At 44.9% G+C, this 16,731-nt stretch overlaps 1 protein-coding gene across 1 annotated transcript in view; it reads right to left on the bottom strand.

The window, feature by feature from the left end:
* LOC144115348 (WD repeat-containing protein 11-like) overlaps positions 1-16,731 on the bottom strand; it is a 155,009-nt gene that overhangs the window by 49,615 nt on the left and 88,663 nt on the right. The window contains 3 exon segments of the mRNA XM_077649735.1: positions 2,017-2,188; positions 11,051-11,165; positions 15,564-15,670. Coding sequence (XP_077505861.1) covers positions 2,017-2,188; positions 11,051-11,165; positions 15,564-15,670 — 394 coding nt within the window.

Here is a 16,731-nt window from a genome sequence, read left to right on the forward strand (position 1 = left end):
GCAATTGAAGAATAGAATTCATTACCAGGCTATATTGTAATAGACCGCGATCCATATAAGTTCTGGCAGTTGCTGTCATCCTATTTGAAAACATGATGTGGAGAAATTCTTGCCTGTTTCTGTTTGCCTCTGTTTACTTTAATAATAATAATTGGTTTTGGGGGGAAAGGAAAGGCGCAGTATCTGTCTCATATATCATTGGACACCTGAACCGCGCCGTAAGGGAAGGGATAAAGGAGGGAGTGAAAGAAGGAAGCAAGAGTGAGGTGCCGTAGTGGAGGGCTCCGGAGTAATTTCGACCACCTGGGAATCTTTAACGTGCACTGACATCGCACAGCACACGGGCGCCTTAGCGTTTTTCCTCCATAAAAACGCAGCTGCCGCAGTCGGGTTCGAACCCGGGAACTCCGGATCAGTAGTCGAGCGCCCGAACCACTAAGTCACTGCAGCGGGTAGAGGAGTACACGCTGAACCGCTTTTCGCGCTCACCATCGCCGTCAACCTCTTGCTTTGCGTCGCCACGCCGCAGCTACGCAGCTGCGGTACGAGGAAGGTCTCCCAGCCCTCGTAGGGGAAACTAAAGACAGCAACCTCTGGAGGTGAGGTTGCTCACCTTTCACATTTTCTGCAAATGGCATCACTCACACTTTCGTAATTTCGTAACACATTAAAATAGAATGATTCTATTTGTCGCAAAATATTCCTGAGACATTGAGGAGTGTAATAAAATCTCGATTTTTGTCCCTACACGTGCAGTTATGTTAGTTATTTTTGTAAGAAACGTTTTCACGTAACTATGCGTGCATAAGTACATGACCACCTAAAGAAAGAATAGTGTCATCATACAGAACAGGGCTTTGAGGACATGCTGGCATAAAAAGATTTGCGCACTTTCTACTGAATTATTTGAGACCTTGGGAGTGACTTGACGAGGGTGTTAATTATAATTACCCAAGAGCTGCACCAGGTACAGCTAAAAATAAAACGCATAACTGAAACTAGCGTACCAATTTCATATTTGAGCCAAATTTAGTTACATATCGCATGCATAAATAACGAAAACACTTTTTATTGCCGCATCTCCTCTCCATCTCGCCACTTGCCTTTTAGTAGCATGCCTGCGGCTGCTTCTTTCCAAGAAAGCTTCGCGATCATGGACTGCATCATGAAACATGACACATGCATGATGCAATGAAAAAGCATGTGGCTTTTAGCACACTTTCGGTGCGCTATTCTAAGTACGCCAACGTGACCGCACAAGAACTTACCAGACTTTTCTAATCGAATCAAATAATTATGTCGGTCCATTTTAAAAAACACATTAAAAAAAATATTAAATGCCATGAAATGCGCCATTAAAACATGCTGTGCTATGAACAAAAGAACGCATTCCATGGGGGCGAGTGAACCTGCCGGCGCCCCGTGCACACCGGCTGAAGGTGATAAATATGTGTGCAGCTACATATGTGCTTTTTTTCCTTGCGCAGTTATAATATACTATGCTGATAATCAGGTGAATGGACGCAGTAACTTGCATGCTATTAAGTACATTGAATGGCAGTGCCGATCGACTTCCAGACTTTGCACTTTACTACCGCAGCCCATTCCCCGTTAGCCAGTTTCCTAATGCGGTATTTATCTGCAAGAAACCTATCGAGGCTAATTTAATTTTCTTTTTTATGCTACTACGCGGATCTAACAGTGACGCGGCTGGTCAATGCATGCTGCTTCTGCAGTGCGCAGGCACAATGCAGCCGCCAGTAGCTGCAGCAGCTGCGGTAGGCACGGGCAGGCGGATCCTGTTTTTCCTATCATGTGCAAGTCTCTGCTGACATCAGTGCCACCGCATTTTCGTGATGTCGCGGGGTGAAGGAGGTCTATAGTCACTGGAAAGTAGATACATAACCAAATCTAGATAAAACAATGCTCACAAAAAGATAAGCCTTTCCTTTCAACATCAAAGCCATGCATGCGACTGAATGCACTGCTTGCCCAGAAAGGAAAGCAACAGCTCACGGTCAGACTGAAGGTGGTCGCGAACAGGGGATGAGCAGCTTTTCATTTCCATGTCCATGACGCGGATGCAGCCATCAGATGTGGCCACTACCAGCTTGTCGGATTTGGCCCAGTCAACGTCAGTGATCCCAGGCAAGTCCTGAGGACAGCGAACTTGTATAAAAAGTTGCACCTGCAAAAAGGTGACACTCACTCACTGTACATGTTGAGGATGGTGGCACCTGCACATAATGAAGACAAACAGCAGACAGGGAAAAGATGAAAGTGAAGAGCCGCTAGCAGACTGAACGCACCAGTAATGCTCTTCCACATGGACATTTGGAAAATTTCGCACCACGCCACAGCCCCAAAAAAATGTGCGCCATCTGCGATGCCGCAACTAATCGACCTATAGACAAGCGTCATGTTTGTGAACAAAGGTGGTGCTGCGATCGGCAGCGACACAGGGTGTAGGCAAAATGCAGCACACATACACTGCGCCAAACGACGCTGCCTTCGAAACCAGCTGGTATATGCGAATATTTCAAAGCATGCGCGTCGCTTGTGGTTAGAAACATTTTTGTTGATGCTCAGAGAGTAGTCCTGCACTTTTTCAGCCTGTTCGCCAGACGGAGTTAGTAGGCGGAGTGCTGCATCAGGTGCTTCTCCGCTCCTAGTTGGGGACAAGTAACAGTGCAGCACTACGGCGGGTGAGAGCGCGAGGTATGGGCAGGAACTAATCGTCCACAGTTCTCAACTTATGAGCCGATAAAGCATATCCGATTGCTAGTGCAAGATAGGACGATGTGATGTACGACACGAATCAGCTTTCTCACACGACAAACCTTGTAATGTGCTCCGTATTTTCACCGAGCCGCTTCACTCCGGAGACCTTGGAAATCAGTGAACACTATAGCTGCTTTGAATAAGGCAAATGCGATCCAAGAGCTCCACGAGCGCATGCACAGATGTTTTCCTTGAGCTTGAAACGAAATTTATGCTCACTCTGCTAAGCTATAAAAGTTTGCTTCTTATTTTAGAATTTATTCATGTGCGAGCATTCTGCTTGATCGGAGTGGCTTTTGGCAAGGAATTTGCTGTGTTCACCGGGTTCTGATCGACCTACAATGTGAAAATTAAAATAATTTGGGAAATAACACTGCACGACTTTGCCGAGATCCTAGCATCGTTGGACCAGTGTTGAAATGACACACTTGTTGAAACTCGAGAAAATGAAAACAGAGAAAAAACCGTCATGCGTGCTATTGCCCGAGTCTGGTGCTTCTTCAAGCGCGGCACGGTCTGAACGCTGAAGGCGACTGGTGGCGACTAACGGCAGCTTTTTGTCTTTTTTTTTGCACAAGTGATGCTCGGGACATTGTCCGGGTGATAAGCATGTGAAAAAGGGCCCCTGCGTTCAACTTACGATCCCAAGCACACGGAATATCGCACCTAAACTTACGCTGAGAGCACGACAGAATCAGAACGAGTTGCAGGCGTTACTTTATTTTTTCACTGTTCACCACGCGACCGAACAGCAACGATGCGAAGTCAGAGACACGAACCAGCTTATTAGATTTGAATGCAGAAACACAATGTAATAACCCAAGGGGTGAAATGAGCTCGGCGCAATAACCCACGAGCTCAGCGGTAATAATTAGCTGCGAAGCCGATCCGTCGCCGAACTTGTCTTGCTCTTCGGCCCCTGCCCGTCGCTTTCGAGCCTATCTGACTGCAATAAACTCATGGAAACTTATGCCACTTCCTTTTTTCTACATTGTGGCACCAACAACCGCACCAAAATTTGTCGGCATGCACACAATGCGGAAGGTCCCGCTTTTTGCCTACACAACCAAAGTCACTGTTGACGCCAGCGCCGCCGCATCTCTTTGAGGTCACGGCCTGACGCTTGTCTATACAGTAAGCAGCCTCCCTACTGTGCTAGTGAGGCCAAATTTCAACACCACGCTTTTTGTCCCCTCTGGTTTTTGTCCAAAGAAAACTGCTGCACATGATTGCCCACTTTTTTGACACAGTGAGACATGGCAATAGTATGTTTTTTTTAAAATTAGAATGAAACAGTGCCTATGGTGCGGCTTCCTGTCTGTAATGTTTTTCTAGGTTGTTCGAAAACCATGATGCACACTAGTGTCTGCTAAAACCACATTCATCTGCAACAGGTCTAAGCGGGCTTATGCGAACAGTGGGTTTTTCGTTCACAGTGAATTCAAAGCGAATACTAATTTCATTCGAATAACTGCAAAGCAAACATTTCAAATCTTTTGGGAAGAAAGTGCCACCAAATAAAAAAATGCGCACTGGAGTTTTGTTGCGCTCACTGTAGCTATGTCAACATAATGCAAAAATGGCCACTCAAAATTGAGGAAGCTGACCAACCCGTGGAGAAGGCCTATTCACAACGTCTGAGGTAGGTACCGCTGAGCTGTGGGTATTACGTGCCTTGTGTTGGAGTTCGTCCAAGCCATGACTTATGGATCTCCGCATGACCCCCCCCCCCCCCCCCCCAAAAAAAAATGCACAGGAGATCATATGATGCGATGCAACAAGTCTGCGTTATCAGTTATTGGTTGTAAATTTTGCCTCCTTCCCGTAGAGTCTTTGAATTTAATTTTGCTACTGTATGGGCTTCTAGTGGGCCAAGGTTTGCTTTTAAGTGGGAAATGCATCTTTACCAGAGGGTGCCTCGATCCGCAAGGAGTTCTGGAGGGGGGGAGGGGGCTTCGTCAGCCTGGCCACCCAGCCGCATGTGAGAAAGTTGCACCAATTTCATTGCTTTTGATTGCTTCCAACTAGTGGTCTTAATTGCGACTGCTGCTTTTAATGGTGTGCACACCACTACACCATTCTGCACGAAGGATGTCAAACCAAAAACAAGCACTCCAGAAACGTTATTCACTCGGGATTGAACTGAATATCCCATACTTTACTATTCCACAAAATATTCAAAATCATTGAATATTTGCACAAGCCTAGGCCTAAGGCCCCATCTTTGCTCAAGGGGCAGAAAGTTAAAGCTCCAGTTTTGCCCAGTGTGATGACACCTGAGTAGGCTCGTGCGAATGCCATATATAGCCAAACCCACTTACAACAATATTGAAGTGCCATGGAAATACCATTGGTATTGCTGGGCTGTGCAAAAAAAAAAAAAAAGATTACAAACTTTAGAGCATTTATTGATAGGAAGGACCCAGGAGGGGTTTCACTGTTCTAATGCCTGTAAAAGCTCGTTAATTCAGACTTCAGGAGACTGGAAAAATGTTCAAATTACCGAATGATCCTAAAAAACTAACAAGAACCGATTGCATCATAGTATATTTGTTTGATGAAAGACTAGACAATGGTTGCTTGCTTTTGAGATGAGAACAGCGTGACGATTTCTTTTTTTCACATTCTCGTAAATGTTTTCTTGCATGCATACTGTCTGAAGTGTCGAAGCAGAACTGCTCGAAAGTAGTGAGGGCCTCCCCGATCATCTTCACAGTGTGACGCGGTAGCGCTGGAGCTCCATTGCTACTGTGTCACACCACTCACAAGCGGCAGCGTTGAGTGTGAGGAGGCTTCAGCGCACAAACAACAACGACACATGACGTGCGCGCGGTTTCGGCGCACTGGATTAACCGGAGAAAGAACCATGCCGACGAATGCGATCACGCCAATCAGTGCCCGAAACGGCGCGCAGCAGAGCTCGGTTAGCTGGCTGCTACGGGCTTGCGTGAAGCTCAGGAAAGCGAAACCAAAACTACGCGGTCCGATTGATTTTGAGACAGGACCGTGCGTTTGTCGTCATGCCTGGCATTGTATGCACGTCTCAGGTGCACAGATAGCTCTGCTGCATGAAATTCAGGTTTGAAAAGGGCTAGTTCGTCAATTGCCTGCCACACCAGTCATACCTGGACGCAGCCTCCCTTCGGGAGCCCGTTAGAATTAACCGGTGCAAGACCCTTTAGCAAGCGTACAGCACCATAGAAATACATGGGTGTTGGCCAGGACTGTGCTGGCAGCTCGAATTACACGGATCTCTGAATTAATGTAGGGTCGAATTACAACCTTATTATACTGTTACATCACAGCTTTCAAAGGTTCCTGTTCGCTGCTGTCCGTGCCGGTGACAGCTGCCATGATCGCCACGTTGGTGAGGTCTTTTGTGATGACTGCATCGTCACCATGCAATAATTCTTCAACGCGACACGCCGCATTCATCACCATTCACTGATGACCAAAGCACTGTCATCACTGCACTGGCGGGACCTTCGTGCCTCTGTGTCACTGGCATCAAGCCCGCTTTCAGGAAGCAATTCTTACAGGAAATGCAAGGAGAGTGCAGAACCACGGGTGCAGGGGCAGCTGACAAGAGAGAAACCCCCGCTGGCAACGCGCGTGCACAGCGCCGACTGACTGGGAGTACGCATGGCATGCGTGGCCAATGCAGCAACTCAGAAGCTTGCCTTACGCCGTGATGCCCGCCCTTGGGACACGTGAAATCTGTGAAGCAGGGATGGTGGCCAAGTTAGCGATGAACAGGGGAAGATGGAACAACACATGCGCTGCCGGTGCCAGCCGGCACATTTTCTTTCTACGAGCGGTGCATCCCTCAGAAACATTAATAATCGACTGCTCCACCAAGGCTCCCTACTTTTTTCTCTCCATGGGCCGTTTGCACAGGGGAACACATCCATCGTTTCTCCTGCCTGCATCGCTGCAAGAAGCAAGCATCCTCAGCGTGCCCGGTGGCGGTGCGTCTTTGAGTGCGTGGTCATGGATTCTTTCACTTTCGCGGCGTCGTTGCGCCGGCTTAGTCCGTCGGTCGGCTCCACACGTGCGCGCTTTTGTGTTGCAAGCATGGTTTTGCTGGTGCGGTTGTAGCATTTCCATATTTTTGTTTCTTTTATGGTTGACACTCGGTGACCAGATTTAATTGTAACTGATAAAGTTCTGTGACAGCATTGCTATAAGTGGTTCATGTTACCATAGAACACATGGTAAAGCTGAAGGTGCCGCGACTGACCATTGTTATATCCGATATATTGGTATAACTAATATTGTTGTAAGTGGGTTTGACTGTACTTGCGTAAGGGCCGGGCCCCTGTGCAAGGGCCACATGCCCAACTTGGCAGCTGGTAATTCTAAAAACAAAAAAATTCAGCCGAAAGAAGTGTTTAATGTGTGCACAATTTTGTCCACATGGTACATTCCGATGGGAGCTGATAGACGATAACTGCCTGCCACTCTCGGTACAACCATGCATGCATCGTCCCGCGTGCTGACCTACGCCTGGAACCATGAACATATGTTGCCGCAGCACTGCTAACTCATCTTGTGCACTAAGGTTTCACATGAGAAAGGACAAAACGTTATGCTGTGCAAAAGAACTAGAATGGGGTGCACCCACGCTAGTGGTACGTTTCTTTGCGGCCACGCACCACCCATCAGGCTTGGGTGGCATTGCAGCATGCCATTCGTCCGTTGTCGCTAGGCCTAGTGTACTACACATCAAAGCCAAACCGAAAGTGCTTTGAATTTAGCCACAGTCTAACGCTGTTACTAGTTCACCATTACACAATAAGCTCACATTTAAATGAACGTATAATTGGTTTTCGCAATGCCTTCCATGGTGAAGTGAGTGGAAAAGCAGGACAGGCGAACGTTATCTCACACTGACAGCTGCAGGCCGCATGCTAATTCGTCATAAAAATGCGTGTCGCAGCATAAAGAAAGGATGCATAATCGGGGCTCCACTGTAGTCTATAAATTTAACGGAAAAATGACGATACCATGTAAGGGCAACTGCGAGCCCGTCAAAACTGCGGAAAAAAGTGCGGCCATTACACAAGTATATATGGTATCAGATAATTTCAGATATTTGTTGAAGAGTAAAGTATTTGAAATTCAATTCATCTGAATGTTTGGTATTTGAAATCCCGAAATGGTATTCACTTCGAGCGAATAGCATTTCTAGAACTGTTGGTCTGCATGGGTTCAGTTCAGCGCACCTACACCGGGATGGCACTGCAACACGCAGGCAACCAAAGCACTGACTCTGGGCCGCATGCTCGTGGAAGCGCGGTGCCTACATCTGTACCTTACAGACGTCTGCGGCCGCACTACCCGCGGTGTGCATGTGCAGTGTGCATCGATAGAGAGATTGCGATTCACTTCCACACGCGCTGATTAGTCCCAACAGGACAGGCATGCAAATAGATGGCCGGCGCCTGATGCCTTGTGGCGTCCTTAGGGTGCTCTGTGAATGCACAGTAAACTCTCTAATCGGAGGACACACGGCTCCTGACATCCGCAGAATGAGTCTAAGCTGACTGCAGGTGCCGCGGCCTCTCTTTTGCCCGTGAAATTGGAGAATAAAGCGCGACGGCACAAGCATGAGAGGAAGCTAGCACAAGGCACATGGAGATAGGTGTCCCTTTCTGATGCCTGACACGGGGTGGTACACCTAGTACGTGTTCATGGAGCCATCATTTAAAAACAATAGCTGCGCAACGACACAGTCACAGTTAAGACCAGCAGTCAGGGGTCTCATAGAAAGGTCTCAACCTTGACAAATATGTTGGCGATGCATGTAGGTCGACTCCCCCAATTTCTGGTGGCCATTTTTGTAGGACGTCGACACAAATTCAATGAGTGTGATTAAGCTGTGGCGCATTCTTTTTTTTTTTTTTTCTTGCAATGGCCTGGCATGCTCGCAAAATACATGATTCTGAAAATGCCTACTGTGCCGTTCAACCTTTTTGTGTGCCAGACGTATTCGAAATACTTGCTTCGAAATTATTTCAAGAAAATTACTATTCACTTCGAGCCAAAAAACCACCATTCGCACATGCCTACACCTAAGGCTTGCTGAATTTTTTATGGTCACATATTTCCCTTGAGGTGCAATTAATATCAGAGGCATTGCTATCTGAATTCTATTCTTTCATGGAGGACATTTTAGGCTTTTACAGTCAGAATCAATATGACGGTTCTTAGATAAAATGCTTGGGGCTTGCTTCCCCTTCCCAAAGCTTAGCCCTCTGAGTGCATCACTGCATGACCTAATGTAGTGGCATCCACAACATCCTTCTGCCTTGTTTCACATCTTTCTTTCAATCATGGCCACCAAAAGCGTGCAGCAAACAAGAATTATAAAAATTTTGTGCAACTGCATTGTGAAGTTTGCCTTGGTTACAAAGAGGTGGCACTCGACAAAAGTCATCTCAGAGGGCAAGCGTAGTAGTATTCTTGCTATACAGGTACATGTATCCAAATGGGAGCCAATCACCTTTAGTAGCCCCCACAGAAGGCAATGGAATAGATGTCACTGATAGCTCAGTGGTTACGGTGCTCGGCTGTGCAATTCGGCTGCCACAGCGGTTGCACTTTGACGAAGGTGAAATTCTAGAGGCACATGTACTGTGCATTGTCAGTGCATGTTAAAGAACCCCAAGTGGTCAAAATTTCCAGAGCCCTTCACTATGGCATCCGTCATAGCCTGAGTTGCTTTGGGACACTAAACCCCCATAAACCAAACCAACCAAACCAGACTTTACCGCTTCTTCTTGCATCTTATTACAGAGATTAACTGCTGAATATAATGCAATGTTGCTATGGTATAGTTATGGAGTCATCTTGACAGCCAGGAGTGGTATAAAGACGCACACAAGGACAGGAGTATACAGCTCCCACAGAAGCCCATGTACTGTTCTACTGGGGCAACACTGGACACCCACCAAGAAGGAGTAGGCCTCACAACACATTAACCTTCCACTGCACCAATATACAACCTGCCTAGATAACATACACAACATACCATATTCAGGTAGACGCGAACCCCAGTCCTTGTGTTTTTTAATTTTCACATCATGCGGCTGTGAACTATGAGTAGTGCACGTTTTATTCTTGTAGACTGCAAGCCGCTGACCAGCACCAGACATTAACCACACCCAAGCACAGTCAATCATCCGGTTTGTTTCCAGCCATGCCCTTCAAAGGTAAGGACAAGGGTCCTCCTCACGAAGAATTATCTCCACTCACAGAGGGTGCTGCAAGTGCTCCATTGCAAGGCTGAAAATCAATCGTGACAAAATCCATGGGCAAGGCCTAGTATAAACATCGATTAAGTGCAGAGGCAGCAGGTTCAGTGACTGCCCAAAGAACTTCATCATAAGATCACTACTATCAGCTGTGCTGTAGCTGCAGCTCATCATATGTGGTTATGACCTGATTGTGTTTTGGCAACAGTATTGTTACGGCATGCTTGCAAACGATTCTACATCAACATAAGCAAAAGCTCGCAATTCCAACTTTAAACAAGCAAAAAAAGGCTCGATATATACACACACGCACACACACACACTTCAGAAAGTTTGAGCTACCAAATGACCCGATTCCATCAACTTAGACTGGTTGCTTGCTTCTGAGATGAGAAGAGTGTGGCAATCACGTTTCCATCAATGTCCCCATGGCGCAACACACGGTGGGGCGCCCTGCGTCACACACCCTTCCAAGCGGCACTGTCGTGGCTTCACCACACAAGCAATGCACTGCATGTGCCAACGCACAGTCTTGGCACACTGGATGGGCGGAACCATGCTCAGTAGCAACGAGAGCGACAAGCCAGTCGGATGGGTGGCTCATGCTAGCTGGTAGAGCCAGCATCGCCGTGGGCTGGCAGGATGCAAAACCGAAACGAAGCGATCACTCTTGGAGACAGGGCTCTCAGTTTGTCGTCGTCGTGTGCACATACGTCAGAGGAACACAAGTGACTTGCAGCATGGAATTCAGGTTTTGAGCAGGCCTATTTTGACCATCTCTTGCCGTGCCAGTCATATCTGAATTAGAGAGCGTGAAATGCCATCGGCTTACATGGGAGCTGGCTGGGACTGAGCACGCAGTTGGAACTATACAGATTTCCGAATTAAAAGGAGTCGAATTAATGAGCTTTCACTACAACTCAAAAAGAAAACCATGAATAGCAGCTTTGAAAGGATAAACCCGAACAAGAGCAAAATGGGCTTAAAAGGAAAAAGGCCACACTTCTACTTGCATCCTGAGCATCCCAGGCATTGATGCCATCAGCAAAGAGAGCCAATATTTTCATGTTTCCTTTTCCTGGAGCAAACTTGAGCTTCTTGACATATCCACGCTGAGTAGGCAGAGCCCTGCACAAGTCACAAAAATGAGTGTCCAGAAAGCAGGCTTGTAGATAGCAGCAAGTTCCAACACAGTCAGAAAATAAGGAATCAAACTCCAAATACTTTCTAAAAATTTAGCTGGTTCAGCACGTTTTTATTGCTTTTGTACTGACCTAATTCACACAGCACCTTCCCTTATTTCAAGTGTCCTGCTTCTGCACCCAATTGCGTAGATGTAGTGCAGGAATTATATCAAAAGTTGAAAAGAGCTGCATTGTATGGGCATCATATGGTAAGTCTGCAGTGTGATGGATTGCTTTTTTTTTTGCATTAAAAATAGCCACTATAGGTTTGTTTTCGAAGTTGTTACCCACACAAGGCTGCAGTAATTGATATGTGGGGAAAATAAGGCATTATATAACATTAGTTTAATCCTAGGTGGAACAAAATGACGAAGTCTACATAGAATACCACAAGCAAAGTGGAGTTTTGGGCCAGTTGGTGATTCATGATATCCAGGTTGCCTTAGCATGAGACAACCGAGGACAAGAGAGGGACACAGGAGGAGCACTAAGTCCTGTGTCCCTCTCTTGTCCTCATTTGTCTCATGCTAAGCCAACCTGCAAATCATGAATACCACAAGCCCTCGCCAATCTTCGAAGCAGATGTGTTACATGTGCATCCCAAATTAAAAGTTCATTAAGCATTACACCTATAGTTTTCCCCTCCTGTACAGTATCTATTTTTTCAGATCCTATTTTTAAACTAAAACTGTGATCAAGAAGTTTTTGTGCAGGTTGAAAGAAGACAGGCTTGGTTTTTTCGCATCTATTACCAATGAATTAACTTTGCCCCATTCGAACACTTTATTAAATATGATGTTGCTCATGGATGATAATTCACTAGCATCCTCTGACTGAAAGAAAAAAGGAAAAAACTCGTGTCATCAGCGTAGACTACAAAGAATGCCTGGTCACTTATTCTTACTATATCATTTACATAAATTGTAAAAAGAATAGGCCCTAATATACTGCCTTGCATAGAGTTGATGACTCCTCTTTTGTTGAACAGCATTGCTGTCTCGCTGTCAGATATGATCGTAAAAGCATGAGAGGTACACCACGGAATCTATAGTGCTCTAGTTTAGAAAATAGCGTGACATATGATTAATTGTCAAAGGCTTTAGAGAAATCTAAAAAGGCACCTAGAGTTAATTTTCTTTGTTCAAAACCTTTAATCATACAATCTTTTTGTGTGAGAAGAGCCAGTTCTGTTGACACACCCTGTCGGAAACCAAAATGCTGGGGCAATATTTGACAATGCTTGTCACAAAAGAGTGACTCTGGCTAGCTGTATTTTTTGTGGCAAAAACACCAGTAGCAAAACAGATATTAAAAATACGTGTGACAGCAGGCACTGGGAGGTCGAGTACAAACTTTACGGGGCGGACAAGAAGACCATCAATACCACGTGCTTCGCTGTTCTTCAGAGACATCAAAACAGAAAAAACTTCATCTGGAGTAGCTGGATGAGAAACCCAAATAGGACAATGTTGTGGCTGCTTGTTAAACTTATCTGCTACACCTTTCTAGGTCCTCACTTTCGTGTGCATTCAAAAGTGTATTCAATTCGTGCTATTCCCACGAGTGGAAACACAAAACATTATCAAGATAACTGTGTTCAGAGTTGCGAATGCTGAAAATTATTAGGGTCTTATGATTTCAAGAACTGAAAGTGCATGGCGTTATTCTTTCTAACCATTCTAATGCATTCTTCAGTGAGCAAAAGCTAACGACATTGTTTAAGCTTTTTGATAGGTTTGTATCTAAAACAATATGTGTAGGCACATTTAAACATCCTCAAGAAAGAGTCATACGCACCATCAGCAGTAGTGCACTCAAGCACAGGTGTGAAGTCTATTTCTTCAACTACAGTTCCGAATTTGTCAAGCATTTTTTCATTGATTTCTTGAACTAAAACTGGTTCACAATGCTTTTCAAATTCCTTACATAGCTCACAAGACTTGCAAAACAAAAATAGGCAAATGATCACTCACATCTGCAGTGATAATGCCTGCTTTGATGCAGTCTTTCAGGTTATTTATGATGAATATGTCAAGAACACTTTCACGGCAAGAGCTGATGTGTGTAGCCTCTGTTATCACATCTGAACAATGAAATGTATCCAGAAAAAAGATCTCGAGAATTTGATGTAGGCTGAAGCATGTTAATGTCGCAGTCCCCACTGTGAGTAATGTGCAGTTTATTTAAACAGGCAAAATTCAGGAGGTTTCCCAAGTAGGCAAAAAATTTGCCTACATGGCAAAAATTGCCAAATAAGCAAAAAACCGCCCTGTGTCGTCGCCTGCCTCAGTCCCGTCCTGTTTTGCGATTTCGCTCCTAAAACATTTTTCACTACTCTCATCAGGCAGCCGATAAATAACAACATAGACTGTTTGCATTAGAGAGTAAGTGACTCGTGACACGTAATATATCAATGGCCTGCCTCTAATCACTGACTCTGCTGAGATCCTTACATATGCGGATGATATGTGCATTATAGTGATGTCTGATAATTTGGCAGAATTAGAGAGTGATGCTAATGCTGAACTTGACAACTTCTCAGCCTGGTTTACTTCCAATAAATGAACAGTCAATGCAAAAAAGGCCAAATATATTATATTACTATTTAGGCAAAAAAAAAGTGGACTCAGAAAATGTGGAGCTAATTATTAATAATTCTGTGCTACAGCAAACACACACATTTAAGTATTTGTGCATTACTGTATTTACTCGCGTAGTGCAAATTACGCTTTGCACAAATTACGCTGAAATTACTGAGCATGTCCTAAAAAAATGCTGCAAAGGTCATAACACGCAATATATATCATATATTGCTACCTATACATACATCGCGCCCCCATCTCACATTGCTTGTTAGCCCCCCCAAAAAAGTTGACTCGAAATGTTGCATGCGTACCCCCCCCCCCCACCCCTGCCCTGTATAGTCATGCACAGCTCAAAGTGATAAACGCGTAACCGCGAAGCCAGCAGTGGGGGGCAAAGGAGATGACGGGCACCTGGCTGCAAACTGAACAATGGTTTGGCAGTTTCGGATTCGGGCGCAATTGATCGTTCGGGAAATCGACTGCCAGCACGAGCGAGCAGGGTTAAACAGCGCACAATTTGTGCCCTCACCACTCGCACCTTTCTCAACCGCACACAGCGACGTGGCCGTGCCGATTTTCCCAAGCCCGCCCTGCATGCTGCGTACACACTGGCGGTCTGCCGCAGCAGAAAGCGCGAAATATGAAAGTAGAAGTTTTTTTCCACAAATTCAGGTAAAAAAGTACGCAAATCATGCATGGGTGCAAATTAAGCAAGTAAATCCGGTATATTTGACCAACACTTATAGAATCTGTGCATGTCTAGTGGTAGGGTGCACTGCTTCGTTACAAACCCGCGAGTACTTCAATACTGGTATTCTGCGCATTCTGTATTTGGCATCACTTACATATTATGTTGAATCTTGAGGATTCACTTCTTTACTCTCTATCATTAGGATACAAAAACAGGCTTTAAGAATAATGACAACTCTAGTTTCACTGATTCTACACAGCCATTATTCAGAAACCTTCAGATATTGCCATTTGAACTTTTGTGCTCTATTTTACACCTCCAATCGGACAACAAGAAGAGTGACTCTAGAAAACTCCAATTTACTGCCAAATAACAATATCTATGGGCAACGATTACTAGAATTCTTAGGTACACGAGTTTTGCATAAAGAGCCCCTGTACATAGCATGTTCATTATTGTAATTGCATTTTATTGGCATTTTACCAACTGCAATATGTACTAAGTGTGTGCGATGCTTCAGACATCGTTTTGTGTAACCTTGGTTGGTGACAAGTACTCTCATTTCCTTTTCTAATGTCTAAGTCATCGTGAATTTTTAATCTGCGTTATGCTTGCACAGAACTTTATGATCAACTGGACCCCATCTAGCCTGTGGCTATCGGTCCAAAAAGTGATTTTACAATTAAAAAATTTTAATAAAGCAATTCAAGTGAATCAATCACGAGCGAGCCATAGAGGCAGCCAAAGTAAAGCGAGGTGTAAATGCAGCCTACATGTAAACCATAAAATCACTAGCAAGGTATAATGAAAAAGCATCAACCTAAAAGTGCATTCTGCCTACACAGTTATTCGCATCAGAACATATGAGTGTAGCAAGGTCAGTTTATTGCAGTTAGGTCATGAACCAGCTTCTGACAACACAGCAGCTATTGACAGCACCTGAAAAATTTGTGTTTGTGCTTCTAATCACCAAAACACCAAATATTTTTACCAGAAAGCTCTCCTTTGTGAAATGCTGAACCATCAAAGCTGTAAGCAGATACAAAACCACTAGAGGCCGGCTCACCTCAGCACTTTGCCCTTGAGGTCCCAGACTGTGAGCGTACCCTCAGCATCCCCAAGCACAATGTGATCACTTTTCCAGGCTATGCTTGTAATGCTGGCCATGCCTGCCTGCACAGATATAACACAAGTAATAAGCCTTTCCACAGCACAGACAAGTTCCCCAGATCTTTTACTGGTGCATCCTTTTAATGAGGGCGATTTGCTCAGTTGCACTGGCAATTACCAAATCACCCACGTGCAAATGAAGACACAAATTCCATCGGGAATTCCCAGCCAGAGTAGCTGGAAATGACATTTCCATTTCGAATTCTGGCCGGAAGTGAAACTGAATGGTTTCTGATTCCACAATCCAGCTGGAAATGGCAATTTCTTGTTATTTTCCATCACAGTTTTTCTCCCCAACAGCCCTTACTAAGCATTACAGAGCTGATAAAAAACAAGGTTTCTAAGTATCAAACAATACATGGGTGCTGCCAATTCAGCACAGTGTCAAGCCAGCTCTCCTGAAAAACGATGATACTATTAAGAGCATAACAAAGTCAAAGCAGCAAAATAGAAACAACGTCCAGAAATGGGTACACAAGCCTGTATGAGTGAAGGAAGCGTTGCATGAATGCATAACTCCAACAGCAGGCTTGGCCTGAGGTCAACAAGAAGAAGAGGTCAATGAAGAGGAGGTCTACACTGGGCTCAGGGGGCTCAGTGTTTGATTTAGCTACCTGCATCTCAGAACTCAAGGATCAATTCTGCATGAGTGCAGTCCAAGAAGCTCTTTAGGCAGCCACAAGTAAATAAATGTTTCTGTACTGTGTGGCATAACCACTGCCTTTATGACATCAGGCATGACAGTGAATTAGCATGTCATGTTTAGGCTTGTCATGTATGGCGATGCCACAGCAGCTATGAGTAGCACAACATGATGCTATTTTGATTTTACTCACAGCATTCTCTTCTAATCATATTCTTTTCATTTTTCACAACAGAAACATCCCCCACAAGCCTACGCACAGATAAATCTGTGCTTAAAATGAGATAAACTCTTCTGTTGCATGGCAAAAAAAAAACTTGGGGGAACACTTAAGCACCGCCTTAATGGTTTGACGCAATAGCATTAATGGGTGCCTTCAGCGGCCTGGGGTCCTCTTTGCAAGTCTCTTTTGCCTAGGTTT

Source organism: Amblyomma americanum, chromosome 1 (assembly GCF_052857255.1).
Source record: "Amblyomma americanum isolate KBUSLIRL-KWMA chromosome 1, ASM5285725v1, whole genome shotgun sequence".
Lineage (NCBI taxonomy): Eukaryota > Metazoa > Arthropoda > Arachnida > Ixodida > Ixodidae > Amblyomma > Amblyomma americanum.